We start from the raw sequence: 18397 nt of genomic DNA, 5'->3' as shown, positions 1-18397 counted from the left end.
ATTTAAATTTATCCGTGCATTTCTGTCGGCTATTCACAGATGAGAACTATATGTCAGAATGAAAAGTTATGCAATAAAAATCCTCTGGGGGAGTACGGGTAAAACCTCTGAGGAAGAATGTGGCAAACTTCCTTCTGAAGCTAGTTCATGGGTATTTATTAGATTTTTGATTCTATGTATATGAGGAAAAAAAATACTCGCAGTATTGAAAAAAACCCTGTTCAGAATTTTGCTTTTCTAAGGATTTTATAATAACCTGGGTGGTGTTTTCCTCCTCTTTCATTGTTAGCAAAGTATTCTGTGAAGCCAATAGAGTACTCCTCAGCCTCCTTTAAGCCCTGAGGGAAAATGAGAACAGACTCAGAGGGCAGTTACTGCCTCCTTGCCTGGGGCAGTGTCATTGGTTTCTCCTTCATCAGAGTCCTAGACGGGTTCACCTACTATGGAAGATCGGTCGGTCCCTCCCTTAGGTGTGATCAATCCCTTTTTTTGGGTTACCTTCAAAATCCGCCGTCCGTTTCCTACACATCCATGATCTGAATTAAGATTTCCCAAGTCTTTACTCTTATCGTCCATCTCCACTGGAAATTGCAAAGATTTAAGCAAAGATACTTTCATAACAGATCTTATGTTAACTGGGTATGACAAAGGTTGTTTTATCGAGGCAGGAGGTGGTTACCTTGGTAACTGCCGTGAATTTCTACGACTTTTCCAATTCTCCATTGTTTTTCTCTATGGTGTCTAGTTTAAGCAGAACTACATGCCCTTGTTTGAGATTGTTTGGAGATTAGATTGTTTAATCCACTCTGAAGGATAATTAATTCTTGTAAGTATTCCTTTTGGCATATGGACCAAAACGAATTCAATATCTGTTTTCTAATGGTCCACAGGTCAGAACACGGAACATTGTCCATCACCTTATCTGAAGGTGGGTTAATGGTGTTGAGATTTTTGCCATACTATAACATGTTCAGAGATATACTTTGTTCCCTATCTAGAGTCGTTCTAAGTGGGCGATCATTTATGGCCCCAATTAATTCTGAAATAACGGATTAGAGCTCTTTAATGGGTAATTTATTATTCTGAATAAGCATTTTTAATTGCTTTTTGAAGATAACCCCCATAAGTTCTGTGACTCCATTGGTCCAAGGCGCTTCAAGGGTACTGAATTTCCCTACAATATATTTTCCTGAATAATTCTCCTCTTGAACTTTCTTAAAGTCCAGATTTTTAAGTGTTTGCGGCTACAAAATTACGAGCATTATTCGAGTAGATAGTTGCCAGTTTGCCATATCGGCCAACGAATCTTCTGATAGTTTGTAAAAACTGTCATGTGCAAGACTAGTCAAATATCTCGACGTAGATAGCTCTCGTATGAAGGCATGTAAATAAAACCATCCATACTTTGAACGTTGATGGGTGAGAACAACGATTCATATATGCTTCATCACACTGATGTTTACAATATAATGGACCCAGATAGTCGATTCCTACGTTTTGCCATGTACTTGGATGATCAATTCTTATAGTTGGTAAAGGATCTATTCTTGGGAACTCAAACTTTACATATCGAAACCTAGGAACTTTGCATCAATACCTAACTAAGGATTTGATATATTCATAATTACCTATGAACCAATACCAAGCCTTAAGCCTATTGAACGATTGTTTCTGTGAGCAATGAAAGACACGTTAATCTGTATCAAGTACGAGTATCTCAGGCAAATTTCCCTTAGGTATAATTATAGGATTATTAGTGTCAAAAGCAACACGTGCAATTGGCTCTGAAGTCTAATGAATTCTGATTCTTTGTCGTAAAAACAGAAAGATTCCTGAGAGGTGATACCGGGACAATCTTACGTTTGGCAGACTCAGAGCAGTTATCTTTAAGGATTTTTATTATTTCACAAGCCTGATTTCTTGTTCCAATTTAATTAAAAGGACTTTTCCCCTTCCAATTCTTCCCTAGATACGTTTAGGGATTGAATAGGCTCTTTACGGGGCCATCTCATTATTTAGATAAGCACTCTTTTAATTATAGATAACTTAGGACATCGTCCAATAAGTTCATCTATGATCGAAGTAGACCGGGTTTGTTCTTTATAAGCAATAGCTTTATGACTTTCCGAGGCCATAACCCTAATGTGATTAAAATATATTGCCAGATCAGACCCATTAGCCTTATATCTGTTATCAAAGACTTCAGTTGGCCGTGGCTATTTTGGCCATTTATCACAGCATTCTAAGAGAACCCTTGGGCCGTGTTTCCAAGACTCTATTCTTTCAGTAAGCTCACTCATATAGTTTCCCTCTACTAGGCAAATCTGCTGGATTGAGGACTCTTGGACAAAACCTTACTTGGGCACCAAAGAGATTGTCCAGTACTTTCCAAACTCTACGTTATTCCCATTGCTTAACACATCCTTTACCTCTTTGTATCCGCTGCAGATTTAATAGAGAGTCGGTAAATATGACTGTGTTATGGGGATATACCATTGGCTTAAGTGCATTCTGAATATAATTTTCCATAGTCACAGCCATCGTTAGAGCAACAAGTTCTGCTCGAGCAATCGTCAACATGTCTTCAAGATTAATTTTCTCACGGAGAGTTTTTGGCGTTAGTGAGCTTTTTGAGTAAACAAGTTCCTACCCATTCCTACTTTGGAGGCATCTCCGAAGACAGCAAGAGCCTCGATGCTTCCCTAATTATAACGTGGTCAACGGAGATCTTTCATCAAAAGGATCTGTTCAACCCATTTGGTAAAGACCTTTACAGACTCTATAACAGCTTCGGTGTCTTTAGACTTAAGGTTTTCGTCCAAAGACTTAAACTTGTCTTCCCATAATAAAGGGATAATTATTTTAAATGGTGAGATGTAACCTTTTTTGTCAAAACTAGACTAGTTAGAGATACAGTATTCCTTCTTGTTAAGGAAACACAATCATGATTAAATTTTTCAAATTTGCTTGTAAGATCAAACATAAATTCCTATTTTATACCAAGAACTGAAATCTCACCTCGTGGAGGAGCAATTAGTTCTGGGTCAATATCTGAAAGAATTTCTGGATGTGAAGATGCTATCTTATGGGCATAATATCCTCCACTTTCCAGAATTTTTACTACAATTATTTGACATCACTTCTAGAGCTCTTTCAAGAGCAAGTTTTTGTATTATCTATTTTCCCCGAAGCATTTATGTTACTGATATTAATTTCATCTCTCTTATTCAGAGGATGATAGGACTTCTCCAATACATTCACACCTTTTCAAAGATTAAGATATACTATTGGAAAATGCAGGTTTTAAACCATCCCCAGTAACAGGGTTTGACATGGTAAATAGATAAGAATTTTACTGAGGTTCATTTTTAAAATTATTGTTAATAATTCTTAATATATTATCCACACTTTCATTGTAATAGTTAGATTTTAATATTTTTGATAAAACAAAAAATAAAGAGTCGTTCATATAATTTTTACGTGAAGTTTATTTCTACGATGAATATTTTTATAACTTTTTTTATCTTTTGGAGAATTGTTTTCTTCTCCAGATGTAATAAAAGTTGTTAGGTGATTATTAGTATCTTGCTGAGATTTTAAAAGATCCTGAAGCACATTGGTCATAGCAGGACGTTTAGCTCTGCTATTAGATCCGCTGCTTATCTCTACCCTCCTTTTCCGAGGAAATTCTTTGTTTTCCTATTGGGATTTTTATCGCATACAACGACGTAATGTCAATCCCTACACAAAGGACATGAACCCAAGCACTCCTCTCTAAGACAGCACCTCCAACTTATCATACGCTTCTATGAAGGCCATTGTAGAGGGCTCATCACCACTATTATATCAGCATCTGGAAGCGGTGTTTGTGAGGGTCCTGAGATCATTGGCCTCAATTATAGCTCTTGCGAGCTTAGCAAATAACTTCACACCAAATACCGAATTGGATTCTTTAGAGTCGGTGAGATGCTCGAAGAAGAGCATTTAACCTCAATAAGACCACTCGGCAATCCGCAAACACCTTATCATACTCGGTGTACCGAGATGCAGCAAAGGGAAAATTCTCTTTCACGAGAATCTCGATATCTTCCTTAGAACTCTCAGTGTGGGCCTGAGATAAAAGTCTCCTCAATGTTAATCGAAACAATCTTTCCTCGCAAGAAGAGAGACCATAACTATAGTTGATAATATTGTAGAGAAAAACGCGTGCAAGGAGGAGGGGGGAGGGGAAAGACATATAGTATCATTGTTTAAAATACTGATGTGATTATCATCTGCCTGCTTTATTATGATTTTTGAGGGTATAACGAAGGTATTTATTAGCAAAATGTTTAATGAAGATATACTACGTATAATTGACTTACGTCACACTCCATGAAATTGTAATTCATTATGAACTTTATTCTCAGAATAATAGCTAATGAAAGGACAAAGTAGAGTATTTGAAATATATTTGAAGCTCAAAGTTTAAAAAAGAAGGCTTTAATTAAATATAATCTAGATACTAAAAAATAAACCATTAAACATTTAAGTTAAATATACAAAATTAAACAATTAAAATCATATAACTATTAATAATAATAAATTATAAATACAGAATATTGAAATAATAGATTGATCCAGATAATTTTTTCTTGTTTTAACATCGGAATTCAGTTAAATATGTCATAACTTTAGGTTGCAATACACAAGCGAGACGTGGAGTTTAATCAAAAGATAATCACCCCTCTTCTTCATGTGGAAGTTGCTATATACAATTGTGCACAGGATAGATATATCTCTACCGATGAGATCTAACTAATTATTAATAATAAAGTAAATGTCAAAATCATAAAATTAGACAATAAATATACTAATAAAAAAATGTTATAAATAAATTCATCGTAAAGATTTAGAGCAAAAGCTAATTATGTAGTAATGTCCGGCAATATTACTCCCTATTAAGAGCATCAAAAAAGATTTTCCCCCGTTATTTAGGTATGCTTATATAACAACATACTATTATCATGAAGGATATACACAATTGTTAATTATAATGCAACACCCAATGTAACTACCCTCGTTGTTGTGACCATTTAAACAGTTGTTTTTGCCTTTTATGAGTTTTCTGAACACCATTTCTTGGAGCCCATCAACCATAGCTAAGCCTTTAGTGATAAAAAAGTAATATTTATTGACTATGTAATATTGGAAAACCTAATTATCATACCCAAGTCTTAAAGCGAAGTAAGTAGTCTCAGACAAACTAGTTTTGAACCATCCAAAGCTACTACCCCCGTCGTTGTGACCATTTAAGCAGTTGTTTTTGCCCTTTACTGAGTTGTGTATCATAATTCTTGATATTTTTAGCTGAAATAGAATCATATTTTAGGGTTAGATTTAAAAAAAAATTGAATACTTACTGTGAGATAGTACAAAATTCAGTTCCATTTTGATATTCGTAAATACTCTTTACTGATAACTTGATCGTCATTTGGTTTGGATGACTCAAAACATTTTTATATGTATTTCTATAAATGACATCAGTACAAACATCCTCCATTAATTTCATGATGGTTCCTCCGGAAGGGAACGGTTTAACCGTGTATTTCTCCATAATTTTTTTGAACATATATGATTAGCAATGGATAAGGGTATATACATGCAATAAGCATCTTTGTGAGATCAGAGTTAAAGTCTGACTTGATGTATTCATCATTAACTTGATTTTTTAGATGAATATCCATGCTCTTGATATGAGAAGAGGATTATGAGTGGCGTGTAATTCTAGAGAGGGAACTAAAGGCACATTTGTATCGACAAATCCGACAAACCATCTGTAAGTAAAGTATTTTCCAAATTACTGGGCCTCCATTTTCGGAAATCCAGACAGAAGGCGGCGTTATTTTAGGCATTTTATTCAGTTCTCTATCGACTATCACCATCTAATATTATATTAATATTGAATAATAAAGGCGGGAATGATAACGTTCTTGATTGATAGAAGAAGATGTATATTATTTAATCAATGATGCCATAAGTATTTCTTCTCTTCTCCTTGCACGCTTTTCTATTCTTACCAAAATTATCACCCTTAGTAAGAACTCTTTCTCTCTTTTGGTGCTAATAGACAAAAGAAGAAAATTGGACAAGTTCAAACTTGTAACAGTTATTCAACAAGTTCAAACTTGCAATAATTATTCCACAAGTTCAAACTTGTAATTATTAATTATACTAACGTGGTTTGTATAAATCAAATAGCAATATTATGCTAAAATGATAGATTTGCTGCGACAGTATTGAAAGATCAATCGAAGAATAACATTTCATATCGATTAATTATTTGGATGAAACTTACGACATAATGATCTTGTACAAACAAAAACCTAAGTTGATAAGTTTTATTTTTGAAGGACAAATTAATCAGTTTAAATGATTAATTCAATAATTTAGTTCTGTAAATATAATATTTCACCATGAATACAGAAATGAAATGCACATTTACTTGATACAATTTTATAGATACAATTATAATATTAAATACAATATTTTTTGTATTTGGAAACATACAATGAATTCAAGATACATTAAACAGATTATTCACTCTTCTATTTGCTCCAGGATCACTTTGCCTCATGCATTTTCTATTTTCCTGCACATTAAGAAAGGTACTTTTAACTATAAAATTTGACGTTTTCTAAACTATTAATTCAATCAATTTAAAAATCATGGTAGAATTTTACTTCTCACATACCACTTAAAAACAAGATCCATCGTATATATTAGTCTTCCTCAACCCTTATAGATCAACCATCAGATTCCATTCAAGCTCATTTTGATTCCATATTCAAATCTATAATACGGTGTACATAGTGTTAAGGCTTTTATAAAATATACCAGCTTTGGAGTCCAAGTCAAGTTGCAAGAACTAGCTAAGGAGTCTAAGTCAAGTCTCGAGTCTTTGATTGTGAGATCGTCTTAAAAATAAGGACTCAAATCCAATTTGAGTCGCAAGCCTTGAGTCCAAGTTCCCACCTCTTGCAATAACTGGCCATTGTATCTTAAATTTCACATTTTTTATTACATCTCACTAATACTTACGTCATTAAGTTAAATTAATAATTAAGTTTGTATGATTGTTAAAAGATTGGATGTTTGGTCGTATAGCAGCTATTAATCGTATAGGGGGTAAAATGCTGGGAGGTTGATGGATCGGGTGATGAATTGCTGATAAACTGAGGAAATTGTTGGGTTATTAAAGGAAGGGGGTTGTTGGTCAGAGGGTAAGAGCCTACAACCCAAACATCATTTTTTTCATATCTACTTGCAAGCTTTTCTGATAATCTTTGTAAGTGATGAACCTTGAAGAAAGATTTAATCCAGGTTTAATAGTAATGTAAATACGTTGTGGAAGAAGATGGGACGTTCATATGATGACAGACTATTGCAAGACCATGAAAAGAAATTGTATTGAAGTTGAATATACAAAAAATAAAATAAAATATTTTTTTAACGTAAACTATTAAATAAAAATATATATGCATATTATGCATTTATGTTCTTTTGAAAATTATATTTTATATTTCTATTAGTGAATCGGAGATATTCTTGTTTTCATATGACATATTTTTCTAACATATTAAATAATGATATAGGTGGAAAAGAGGATTTACAGAGTGATAAATGTTATATTTATTACTAAGTGATAAAATATTAATGTTGAGTTAGTCAATGTCAAGTCATACATCCTCTTCCCGACAATTCAATTCTAAATGAATCAAAAAAGAGACATTAATATGATACATAAGCCTTAAAAAAATCAGTTAAAAGTATACAGTATATGAATCTTTAATTTATTATATAAATTTTGTTACTTTAAAAAAATAATTATTAGCATGAGTTCACAAATTACCTTTAACGTTAACACAATATCTTCGATTGCAAAGCTATAAAAATCTTCAACTCCATTAAAGTTCTTTTCTATCCAGATGCCGTAATTTGAGTTGACACAGGACTGGAGACTACGTAAGGTATTCTCCATCCTCTATAAACGTCTTATTCGTAATTCTACGCAAAGGCAAATAGAAAAACTTCCCACCTCTCAAGTGGAGTGGTACTCCTAGTTAAGAACGCTTTTGAACCCTGAATTGTATTTTCAGACCCAGAAGGTAATTATATCGAGCTGGATGTCACATTTCTGTAAGAATGAATGACACTCTACGCAATATATGGCCAAAATTACGAATCAACTTGTTGGTTTTTTAAAGTATAAGAAAAGTATCCCTCAACAAAAGGTAAACTGGATACCTAAACATCACAAGAAAATCATGCATTGATGCACTATTATATAAAGGATCCCATAATATTAAGAAAACTAAAAATCTTGAAAAAATAATCAACGATCTTAATCTTAAAGTGCTTACAAGCGCCTGGCCAAAAATGACCCATGGAAGAACAAAATCTGTTTGTGAAATACATGGAAGACTAAACTATATTTTCATATCCCAGGATGTAATAAGAATATAGAAACAATTTAGGGGTTTCGCCTTCCTACATTTCAGACCATTATCCAATTTTAATATCTTTTAAATGTCCAACAAAACCAAAAAAAATCTTCTGGAAACCTAACTTCTCCCTTTCGGAATAAAAGGAAATTTGTAATCAAATTTTGGAATTAATACAAAATATAAGATCAGCACTGTATTTAGGAAAATAACGTTGTGGGACGCCTTAAAGAACATAGAAAACCAATCAAAAGTAATTTTTGCCCAGAAAAGAAGAGAAAAGGGAAAAAATATGAAAAACATTTAAGACCAAATTGAATCCTTAAACAACAGAACTGCAAATTCATACTCCAAGTTAGAAAATTCTCTAGCATATGAAAGTAAGGGTTTAAGGATAAGGTGTAAAATCAGCTGGTAGACCTCAACAATAGAGGAAAGTTTTCTCTCAAATATTTGGAAGACCTTCGACATACATAAAAATTGACATCTCTAAGGATGCAAACAGGGAGACTATCTGAAGATCCCAAAGAAATAGCTGAAGAAGTCTGCAATTTTTAATCCAAGTTATGCGTTTATCCTGAGGGTTCTACGGACTCCCTGTAGCAACTTTGTTAGAATGGTCGCCCCATAATATATCATTTAAAATGGAAACCATTTTTACACCGCTCCTTGGGACCTAAATATGAAGATATAGATAATCAAAGTATTTATACATTTAAGGCAATAGACGGCCCAATTACAAAAATTAAAATTAATAAGTTTATCAGGAATTACAATAAAAGATACAAGTCTCCAGGGTCCTCAGGTCTGCTCTTTGAGTTTTATAAATATTCTAATACCCAGCTAACCCCTGTTCTTTACGCAGTCTATGAATATATATTTAAAAGGGGATTTGTTCCAGATTTCATCAGGGCCGGATCTCTGGCATTGATACTAAAGAAAAATTGTTCAGGGGAACAAATAAAAATTACATACCTATATATTTTCTAAGTACCTCCTATAAGAAACTCCTACGGGTGTTTTAAATAATAAATTAGTCAAATTCCTCCAGCTATTCAACATCACATCATCACTTCTTTGAATTATAGTATCTACTAAGGTGGGGATCGCTACAATGAGAAATAATGACTATTTAAAAGAAAAATTAATGATAAACCTAATTTTATTTCTAAAACGTAGCATATAACTTATTTAGATATACATAACAAAATAAATAAATAATTTAAGAAAGAAAATGTGCCTTTTTGTTTACAAATTCACTTTTTTCCTCTGATAAAGGGTCTTGTCAATAATTTTCATTGTAGCTAACAGTTCCGTTTTTGTCCATATCTTCTTTTAAAACGCTGAGGGTAACTTTTTGTATTAAAGACAGAGAGTTGTCGCCAATTTCCGACATGACTGGAGCATTTTCCACCAGCAAATCCATACATACGTTTTTCTTCGTTAAATGGAATGGAAAAGTAAGTTTTGTCAGTAAATAGTCCTAAATTTGTCTAAAAGTTTATATTCATGGGTCCCATGTCTGACACAATCCCAACAATACGAATGCCACTTCTTTTCAATTCCAATATTATTTCGAAGAACAGTTCTCTCGTAACCGGACAATCATAGACGAAGAAAACAGTCTGCTCCACGGACTCAGCAATTCACGAATGAAAACCACCTGAAACTAATGTAGGAAATTAGGAGATTCTAAACTAAGAGGTTTTACCCCAAATATTGGACATACCATATAGGTTAAATGATTATAAAATTGGAGGAAGATTCATAGTCATCATATCAAAGTATCCTGTTAATAAAATCACGAAATTTATAAAATAATAGATTTTATTTATAAGACCATTTTGGTACCAATATAAGTCTTTTAAATCGAACAAAGGTTCAAAACTATAGTTCAAATTCTTGGGTACTTTTAATCATTCTCATAAATTTAAATATAATATCTATAGTTGACTCGTATATATATATATATGAAATATTGGCGTTTGTATATATGATTTAAAAAAATAATTTTTATATTAAACACATCAGTTGCAGATTCATGTGAGAGCCCTTGTTCTGGATAAAAATTTGTTGATAATTTATTTGTAAAATGATTTTTTTTTTTTTTTTATGGATTTTAAAAAAATTTGTTTATTTTCATTACAAGAAAAAAGAGGAACGACACTCTTCATAGGATATTCTATTCTTTCCTCAGATAAGCTTGTTTCTTTAAAATATACTCTTCAGGAATCCAGAGAGGCAAAATTTTATGTTTGATTAAGTTGAAAGAAAGAATTTATGAACTACGAGAGCATTTTTTTACGTGTACAACTCGAGGATAAGTATATTTGAAAGTGAATATGTGATGGTTCTTTATTGCTTCTAGAGGACAAAAAACTTTTCTAAAAATTTCCCCAATTATACTACTCTTCTTGGAGGATATAACATTGAATTTAGTGGATATGTGAAGTACAACTTCCACTAAATTTTCCAAACATTCAATTTTTTGTTGATTATAATAAGATTTGGACATTACGCAGAAGCTGTGGTCTGGCAAAAACCTCATCAAATGTAACACAAACAACCAAGTATGCTACAAAAGCCAAAGTGATATAATTTTATATACGGTCTCTGTAAAGGAAATTATTCCTTAAAAGTAGAACTTTCCAACTTATTACATTGAATTTTAAGGCGCAGAAGAGTACTTATTTGCTACAATTAATAATATACGAGAGTTGCCCCACAATTTGTGCGTTTCTTCATAGTTTCTTAAAATTATTTTAGGACAAGATGACAAAAAAATTAGATAACTAAAATAAGTGAGAGCTACAGAGTAACACCTCGATTTAAAATCCAATTGAGTTATATTACTCATTTTTTTTCCAAAAGTATAGTCAATGATTCAAATTTTACGTTTTGTGTTATGTTGACCTTAACATTTGGCCTTCACCTCTTATACTTTAGTTATATAATCTTAGTACCAAGTTTGATCAAAAACTACCTGTAATTTTTGCTGTAATTCAGGTGACTAAATTTCGTTAAACTTAGTTGGTGGAGGTAAAAATGTACCTGCTCCGCCTCATCAAAAAATATATATCGGATGTTCCTAATCCTTCATTGTCAATAGGAACAAGTTTAACTTCATAAAGAGAAATGAAATGTGTCTTTTCAGTTAGAATTGAGGAGTAAATAATTGATTTAGCTTCAAAGAAGTCCACAATGAATAACATAACCGATTCTTGGTTATTTTTACCGTAATCAATCCTCGTATTGTAATCTCAGTTTTTTTTAAGACAAGGTACATAAGATCCTTAACACTGTCGTTCATATTTAATGTCTAATTAACTTGATGATTTTTTTTTAATAACTTCTCAAAATAATGATTCCATTTCTTGAGAATGATGATAATAAATATGGCAAACATCGCTTTGCTGCCCCATAATACCAAATTCGGGCACATAGCTTTCTAATGACGAATAAAAGTGGATGTACGTTAATATTTATTGTACCTTTGATCAAAAATGTTTCCTTATCTTTATTATATACAACTGCCCTATTCCTATGACTTGGAAAATGAATTACTCTAAGATGATAATAAGATGCAACTTTTCCCAGTACAAAAACACCACGATCTTCATTAAATTCCTTAGAAAATGTTTCTATATTTTTTTCATTAATATTTAGATTGTACGCCTTATTAAATGGAATTCTAGTCAACATATATTGTTTCTGTGTGAACAAATCACGAAATGTGTATAAGTGTTGAAAAAAAAAAAAAAAAAAATAGAAAAACCCGTTTTTTTCTTTCCCAAATATTTCTTCAAAGTTGATTTATATTGATAATCTCATATATATTATTAAAAAATTGAATGTTTATTTCTTTTGCACGCGTGTTATATTAAATTCTCAATTTTGATATTTAAAATAGGGATCTAAATTTTCCTATTTTTTCAAGGTCCATGAAGCCGATGCATGCCTTGTTCTGGCAAATAAATATTGTCAAGATCCAGACGCTGAAGATGCTGCTAATATAATGCGAGTAATTTCTATTAAAAATTATTCAGATGACATTAGAGTTATCATACAGCTAATGCAATATCACAACAAAGCATATTTACTTAATATTCCATCATGGGATTGGAAACGAGGGGATGATGTTATTTGTCTTGCAGAACTGAAACTAGGGTTTATTGCACAATCCTGTCTTGCTCCAGGTTTTAGCACAATGATGGCAAATTTGTTTGCAATGCGCTCTTTTAAGACTTCTCCTGATACACTTGCATGGCAAAATGATTATTTACAAGGAACAGGATGTGAAATGTATACAGAGACGCTTTCTACTACATTTACTGGAATGACATTCTCTCAAGCCTCGGAGTAAGTAAATATATTTATTTATATCAAATACATGGGTTTTACTAAAAGAATAATCTGAAAAGTTATTTTTAATATATGGATATCCAATGCAAAAGGAAGTTTTTGTTGTATGAAAATTAATGTGTATGTTCAAACCATTTACGAAATCATTTTTCAATGCGTTACTACTTATTATTATTATTTTTTTGAATGATTAGCGTACTTTGTACTTTATTTTATAAAATATCAGTTAAGATGAAAATTGTCGAAAAAAAATTACTCAATGAAATATTGTGACAATTCTTGTAAACTATTATATAAAATTATAATGATTCTATACAGCAAAATTCTGGTATTAGAGTATTTGCCTACTAAAATCCTAATTTATTCGTGTTAGTTACGCGTAGAACACGAAAATGACCATTAATAGATTAACTATTCATTTTATCATTTTAAATCCTGTTGTTACAAATGTGCCTGCGGTGTTCGATGAGTGATTCTCGTTTGCGCTCTTTTGTTTATTTTATATTGTTATTAAAACAGTCGTAATTTCATTTTCCCTATAAAATAATTACTGCCGTTTTTCAGGTATTCAAAATAAAATAAATAAATATTTTATCAACCGGGATAGCATCCATGCCTTTGAATCAATATATTTATTGGCGACTCTTATCCTTAGACTTATATCGATAATTAATCAATATCCAAATTGGTGGTAGCTCATAAGGTTATAGGAAAAAAATATTTATAGAAGAAAAGCGTGAAAATAATTCAATTTCCAATGTGCCTATCAGGAATCCCGCTTTTAGTATCAAAGATCCTTCTTTTTTCTTCGACATCTTAGAATCTCAATTTACACAAATAATGTTACAGTTGATTCTACGAATTTTTTTAAGATCCGAAGATTCTTTGGAACAGTTCGCAAAATTGGCTGATCAAATGTACGAACTAATTAATATGGAGTTAATTTATAAGGTGACTTAACACTAATATAAAAATCATAATTAAAAATTCAAATTTATTTGTCCATCAGATATTTAAAAAAAAATTAGTTTGGACTCAGAAAGACATAATATCGTTTGAGATTATGAAAAATACTTTGAATCATATATTTTGGTTACATTTTCTAAACCCAACGTGTAATATATTTCATTTCATTATAGACGGTTCAAATCATGCAGTGGTTGCCGTTCTTCATCAAATTGTAGATGATAAGCCATTTCCCATTGGATTTTTCTCTAAGAAGATTAGTTAAGCTCAAATCAAATATTCAACTTTCGATCCCAAGCTATTAGAAGCCTACTTATCTGTTTTACATTTCAAGTATTTGATTCAGGGTCAAAATGTGATAATTTTTAAGAGCAATAAAAAACTTGAATCGGCATTTAAAAGCCAAAAATTAGCTAAATCAGATCGCCAACATTATTATTTGTCATTAGTTACCGAATTCGTCCAGAACAATCAATATACCAGACGTAAAGACAATATAGTTGCTGCTATTTATCACTTTCAATCACAAGTGGGGAAGACATTCCCATGTCTATTTAATTTACCTCAAATTTCAAATGCTCAAACCATCGTTTCATCGGAGGAAGAAAACTTTATAAAGTATTAAGGGGAATTTTAACATCAATTTAAAAAATAAAAATTTCAGATGGAGTGGAGTTCATTTGCAAAATGTCATCTCCAAGAAGAAGGTAAACGGTTGTTGCGTGTTCTCTTTTTCAGTTCATTATTTGTCAAATTATTGTTTTTATAACGTCTATCTCTAATATACCGGTAGTTGCATAAATACGCGGACTAATTTTAAAACGCTTATATCTCAAGGTTCCGTTACCGGAAATAAAAAATTCCAGCACACGTAACTCGGTAAATCTTTTGGCTTTGTTTTTGTCGTTTACGATGAATGACGAGGCCAAACGTCATATGCCTGCCACTCTCCTCCACCCGGGTAGGTCTGTCAAGGAGATCATCAAGGATGCTGGACTATCCAGGACTACTGTGTTCAAGGTCAAGAAGCTTGTCAAGGAGGGAAAAGATCTGACGGAAGGTGTTCGGACCGGCAGACTACGGAAAATCAGTGTGGATGAGATGAAAGAGGCCTTCATGGTCAACCCAAAGACTTCCATGACAAAGGTGGCTGAAGACATGAATGTTCATAAGGCCACCATTTCCAGGGCTGTAAAAGAAGTTGGTGGACGATCTCTTAGAATGATTGAGATGCCTTTATTGTCACAACTTCAACGTGATAAGCGCCTAGAACGTTGCAAAGTCATGATTAATGATATCAAGCATGCCTCGGCTAGGCGTATCATCATTTTTTCAGATGAAAAGAATTTTACTGTTGATCCAGTGTTCAACAGGTCAAGTGACCGTGTGGTGGCCTTCAATGACAACAGGAACATTGTTGAGGAGCTTTGGACAGTCACCACAGTCAAACATCCAGCATCTGTGATGATGTTTGGTGCCATTGCATCAAATGGGGCAAAAACAGATCTAATTTGGTTCAAAACTGGTTTCCGACTTAAATCAGAGGCGTACTTCGAGATTTTGCAGGACAAAGTCCTTCCATAGGCCCTCAAGATCTCTAATGGGGCCCTCTTTATCTTCCAACAGGACAGGGCACCTGCCAGTACCTATGGATTCACTCAGGATTGGCTCACTGCGAACATGCCATTTGGGAACAAAAACATTTGGCCACCTCCATCGCCTGATTTGAATCGCCTTGCCTACAGTGTGTGGTGGCAAATTGAAAAGAAGACCTGTGCTACCCGCCACCCGAATTTGGACTCATTGAAGGCTAGTGTCATTGAGCAATAGGCAGTCATGGAAGACTATTACATCATCAATGTGTGCAAGGCTTTCTGCGGGCACTTGGAAGTGGCATAGCAGCTGATGGTGGTTATATTCAGTAATTATATTAAATTTTATACAAGAACAAATTATCTATTATATAATTCTCAAAAAAATACGTCATACCAATTTTATTACACATTTAATTATTTGCCACAAATAGTCCGTGTATTTATGCAACTACCGGTATAATCTATATTTGCCACTTGTGTTAATCCAATATTAAATATAATTTAAATCCAGGATATGATTTCCATAATTCTTGCCCTTTTTGACTTATTTTCTCACGCAACTGATATTCCTCCTTATTGACCGTTCGTCCCTTTGAAACGAATTGAGATCACGCTCAAAATTGCCATGATAATAAAAAACATTGCTGCTGATCTAGGAAACAAATGTTTTTAAAGCTTTTAAGCGCAGGCAATTTAAATTACCAATTCTCAGTACTTTTTTGATATAATTTATGTAGCTAGTTAATTTTTTTTCTGTTGCTTGCTCCTTTCATTTGACAGTGAAAACAATAAATCGGTTAGTTACTATAAGTCTTGGATCATCTCTAGGCTTAAAAGAAAAAATGGGGCAGAAAAAGTACTTTTCTCTCCAGAAGAGGAGCTAGTTTAAAGGTGGAAAACATGTGTGAGACGTGGAGAAGATTGTAAAGCTCATAAACCGAACGGGGCTGAGCTAATAGATTCAAATCAAGCATTAACTGTTTATTTAAAATACAATCTTTTAAAAGGTCTTAGTTTTCTGCCTCCTCGATGTGTTTATAAATTATTGTCTCATATTACTGTTAAAACAGTGCAAAAAATCATTAAATCTCACAAAAAGAAAGCCAATAAGTTCCAAAAGATCCTTGAAAAAGTTTTAAATAGTTCCTCTATTTTTTTTTTAAATACACAACAGATTTGGTGAATTCATACAGAATGTTTGACATTGCTGAAAGTGAAATGAAAAGAAAAGTAGATCGCAAAACGGATCCCCTTCTTAGAAACAAATATTTGCTCTCAAACATAATGATACAGCCACTACAAACTACAATACAAAAATTGTTGTTAACTTTATAGCAATCGATGAGCCATCTCAAGTATTGCAATATTTTCATAAAAGTTTCTCGGAGATTTTAGACTCAATTTCCCGAAGAAAGGGAGCCCCTCAAAGGTTGTTGAAGTATTTACCAAGGCTACCATCGTAAATTATATAAAGAATGATTTCAAGGATTCAAAAGCATCGGGTCCAGATGACCTTTATGGGCGAATTTTCTCTCTCACGCCTGAAGAAATTCCGCCATACCATTTAAAAGTAGGAAAATCCATGGAGAAGTCTAGAAAATACCCCTTTCTCTTACAAAAAGAAAGATAGCTCTCATACCTAAAAAGGGTGATAGCGCTGATTTCAATCACTGATGACCACCACAGTTTTAAATGAAGCTTACAGAATATTGTCTGGTGTTGAAGCTAAGCAAATTGAACCTATTTTAAAGCAGAACATTAAAGATGAAGAAAAAGGTTTCCTGAGAAATAGAAAAATTAAGGATACTTCACGAAATATAGTTACAGCAATTGAATCTCTTTATAGGAGTGGCAAGTTTGGTACATTGATTGCAATTGATTTTTGCCAAGCATTTGACTCTGTAAGTCACTGCCACATTATGAGATCTGTTAAAAGGTTACCCCTAAAACGTTTTTTTATCCTAGTAGAGCTTTACTCGCTAACAGCTCTTCTATAATTTAGTTGGAGGGTAAAATAAGTGAAGCTATTTTATTAAGAAAGAGCTGTAGACAAGGTTGTCTAGTCGCCCCCTCCATTTCTTCTCTAGCAGAATCTGCAATGATGCAAGAAGATGCATGGTTTAATGGTCTCTTCCATAAAAACTATATTCCTGCTTTAAAGCGTCCAAGGTATAAATTAGGGGTGGGCTCTGCCTTTTATCTAGTATAATTCCAAAATGTTACAGAAAGGTTGTGGAGGAATGAGGTGTATACCTGTTGAGAAACTAGAGGGTGAATTTCAGGTCTTCTAAATATTATGAATAGATCCAAATGGAAACACCCTTAACTAATCGGGATTTTGAAGTTTTTTCGCAACTTCTAGCGTCTATTCAGATAATTTTATGGAAATTAAGGCCTACTTAATATTCAGATTCAACAATTGATATAATTCAAGAAAATAGGACTAAAATGCCTTTTGTTAATAAGTATGGGAATCCGTTTTTATTAGAGAAGACTGCTCTCCATCATAAAATTTTAAGTTATCATGACTTAAGCCAGGAATCTATCTTTTGGTGTGGGAGATTCTGTCTTCCTCTTGAGAGGTCTCTTAAATATTTTACTCCTTCAAAACCATGGTTTTTAGTGAGCTTTTGGCATAATTCATCGGTGGAAGGGAAATCTGTGTCAGGTAAATAAATGGTACTACTCGATCTTCCTCCTTCATGGGAACGAAGAATTCTCGGATCAATTTCTGGAATTTCAGACGGGACCAAATTTATGGAACAATTTCATATTTCCACTGACAATATCAAATTTTATTATCCGTCCAAAGACAGCAGTTTATATTATTTTTATAAATAATAACAACTACAATTTCATTTTAGTTAATATATTCAACTTGCAACAAAATATTTAGAAATATCGTTCAACTCTATCCTACACGCTTTTGCTGATTGCCCAGTTTTTTTTAGTTAATATATTCAACTTGCAACAAAATATTTAGAAATATCG

General features: G+C 32.9%; 1 protein-coding gene and 2 long non-coding RNA genes across 52 annotated transcripts in view; 1 reads left to right on the top strand and 2 right to left on the bottom strand.

Annotated features, from left to right (window-relative positions):
- slo (calcium-activated potassium channel slo) overlaps positions 1-18397 on the top strand; it is a 291323-nt gene that overhangs the window by 147876 nt on the left and 125050 nt on the right. For all 50 annotated transcript variants that reach the window (XM_071892349.1, XM_071892327.1, XM_071892328.1 and 47 more), the window contains one exon: positions 12421-12842. In XM_071892349.1, the coding sequence (XP_071748450.1) occupies positions 12421-12842 (422 nt within the window). The remainder of the gene's footprint in view (positions 1-12420; positions 12843-18397) is intronic.
- On the bottom strand, positions 4823-5345 carry LOC139906854 (uncharacterized). Its single transcript, XR_011782931.1, has 2 exons — positions 5210-5345; positions 4823-5147 (listed from the first exon to the last, which is right to left on the bottom strand). It is a non-coding gene; the product is annotated as an uncharacterized lncRNA (long non-coding RNA).
- LOC139906858 (uncharacterized) lies at positions 6449-12251 on the bottom strand. Its single transcript, XR_011782937.1, has 2 exons — positions 6734-12251; positions 6449-6631 (listed from the first exon to the last, which is right to left on the bottom strand). It is a non-coding gene; the product is annotated as an uncharacterized lncRNA (long non-coding RNA).

This window comes from Lepeophtheirus salmonis, chromosome 12 (assembly GCF_016086655.4).
Source record: "Lepeophtheirus salmonis chromosome 12, UVic_Lsal_1.4, whole genome shotgun sequence".
Classification (NCBI taxonomy): Eukaryota; Metazoa; Arthropoda; class Copepoda; order Siphonostomatoida; family Caligidae; genus Lepeophtheirus; species Lepeophtheirus salmonis.
Note: the sequence above shows the minus strand (reverse complement) of the source record. Positions and strands in the feature narration are given on the sequence as shown.